This window comes from Aplysia californica, unplaced genomic scaffold (genome assembly GCF_000002075.1).
Source record: "Aplysia californica isolate F4 #8 unplaced genomic scaffold, AplCal3.0 scaffold00298, whole genome shotgun sequence".
In the NCBI taxonomy this organism is placed as follows: Eukaryota; Metazoa; Mollusca; class Gastropoda; order Aplysiida; family Aplysiidae; genus Aplysia; species Aplysia californica.
In genome coordinates this window covers 541,520-543,915 of record NW_004797568.1, presented here as the reverse complement: position 1 = coordinate 543,915, position 2,396 = coordinate 541,520, and the positions used below count along the sequence as shown (strand labels likewise).

Sequence of the window (2,396 nt, the reverse complement as noted above, 5' to 3'; positions counted from 1 at the left end):
AGACAGACAGACAGACAGACAGACAGACAGACAGACAGACAGACAGACAGACAGAAAGACAGACAGACAGACAGAGTGCACGTATTTGAGGGAGTTTGAAATTATAGTCCAGTGTCTGCAAGATTTGTGTGGTACATGAACGTGAAAACTGAAAAAAAAATCACATTGACCTTAATGGCAAAGTAGAAAAATTGTTGTAGCAGTTTTTCTTTATGTTTCTGTTCTTGCTAAGATAACAGTATTATGTTGTGTCTATTGCTCAGGTTGAGGTCTCAGGGCTCTGCTGATGATCCCTTTGCTCACGCCATCCGTGAAATTCTTCAACAGTACGACGCAAGAAGGAAGAAGACAAGTCCATAAGAAAAAGGCCCAGTGAGGGAGAGAGAGAGAGAGAGAGAGAGAGGCATTGCTTTTTTTGCCTCCTTGGTGTTATTTTTTGGGTTCTTTGTGGAGGTTTTGTAGTTGTTGTTGTTGTTATTGTTGTTATTGTTATTTATTATTTGTTTATTTAGCCCCTTGTTTTTTATACGGGGTGTGTGATGCTTATTCAGCTTCCATGTTGCATCTTGCCCAAATATTGCTTAAGTCACACCAGAATGTCTGTGCGACGTGTACACCGTTTATAGTGCCTCTTGGTACAAAATCAATGATTATGGTCAAAGTATTCTCGCCCAGCTGAATTCCTTTTTGTATTATTATTATTATTTGTCTTGCGATTTTTCTGTTAATTGCAAATGTACGTTGATTGTTTTCTGTACGTCTCGAATAATAGAGAAATGTGATAAATCATCAATGATAATGTGCATTTTAATCAAACAACTGGCTTTTATCCACTCAATTTTCCACCAGCTCATCTAGGTAATAATTTATATAATTGTAAGATTCATTTTTTTTTCACTATGATTGTTCTTTCTTGTCCTCATCCTCTACCCACCTAATAGTTTTGCCGCTTTTTGTTTGTTTTGTTGTCGTCTGTTGCTTTTTTAGTGATGGAAAACAGCAGGGTACAAATCGTCGCCTTTATCGTGGACCCTTCAATCATTGCATGATGGGAGATTCAGAGGAAATTGTTATTACAGTCTAGTATACTGAATTTCATTTCCAGTCACACACAACACTGAAGGTGTCACCTATGGCTATGTTTTTTACGGTCTCTTGCGGCTCTAGTTCATTTTGTCATACTTTTTTTTTATTGATCCCAGTCCATACTTTGATGTTGTCGGCCCACATTGGCCATTGTCCACCCTCAGCCGTTGTGCCTCATATCTTGCCTACGAGAATGTCTTCCTTCACAATGATCTGGGGCCGTTTTGAAATATGAATAAATAGTTGTATTTTTATAATTTTCATTTCTGTTTATCAGGGTTTGTCTTGTATGGATAATATGACACAACCCAAAATGTGCCCTTTTCTTCTTTCTTTTTTTTTTTTTTTTTTTTTGCTTTCAAGCTAATCTTGATCACTGTGCGGTAGCACCACATCTCAACCATTTTGGTTTTCATCTTTCTTAATTAAATATTTTTTCCAGTCACTATTTAATCAAAAGGAGAAATAGTTTTGACCAATTGTTTTATGGGCCATATTTTGATATGTATATGCCTGTATACGACCATTTTAATAATGAATAGCAGCTTGTATTACATGTATTATATGTATAACTATCGGACGTGTTTTATGCTGTTTGAGTTGTTTCTTGTGTGGTTTCAGCAGAAAGCGTAGAGCAAATTGGTTCAGAACTAACAAGTTTGTACCACCTCGGATTGCAGTGGTGTTTTTGTTGTGTTTTTTGGGGTTTGTTTGTGCGTTTGTTTTTGTTTGTTTGTTTGTTTGTTTTTTTGTTAATTCAGAGGAGGGAGTGAACCAGTTTGGGTTTGTTGTTGTTGTTGTTGTTGTTTTCATTTATAGAAAGCAAAGAGCGGCAGCCATGACAGTGCCTGGTCTAGAATAATATTATCATATTATTATTATCATAATTCAAGTCTGTGGGTTGAACTCTCCTGGTTCTCAACACTCAGACCATACTCGCTCTCTCCAAATCTTTATTTGCACTCCATGACTTTACTGTTTCCTATATTGTTCTCTAAGTTTTAGTTCTCTAAGTAGAGGTTTTACGCGCTCGTAACTGCATAAGTTATGAACGCCAGAATTGTTCTCTAAGATTGTGCGACCACATTCTCCTACCGTAGACATTTTGTTTGCTGTGATGTGCCAAAATTGAGAGATTGTAGACTGCACGTTTTCCTCTGTCGACGATTTTATACCCTGTGACGTCGTGAATGGCATTGCTCATCATTAGTTTTTTTCTTGCTAAAAAGTTTTGCTGGTTTTTTCTTTGGTTCACTTTTTTTTGTGTTATGTTTTTAATTTGTTTTGTGCGAATTTGGGTGGAAGTGGGG

General features: G+C 36.8%; 1 protein-coding gene across 1 annotated transcript in view; it reads left to right on the top strand.

The window, feature by feature from the left end:
* LOC101864632 overlaps window positions 1-373 on the top strand; it is a gene marked incomplete in the record, with an annotated part of 6,197 nt that extends 5,824 nt beyond the window's left edge. Inside the window, 1 exon segment of the mRNA XM_013084500.2 lies at window positions 264-373. Coding sequence (XP_012939954.2) covers window positions 264-360 — 97 coding nt within the window.
* Between the last annotated feature and the right edge of the window lie 2,023 nt (window positions 374-2,396).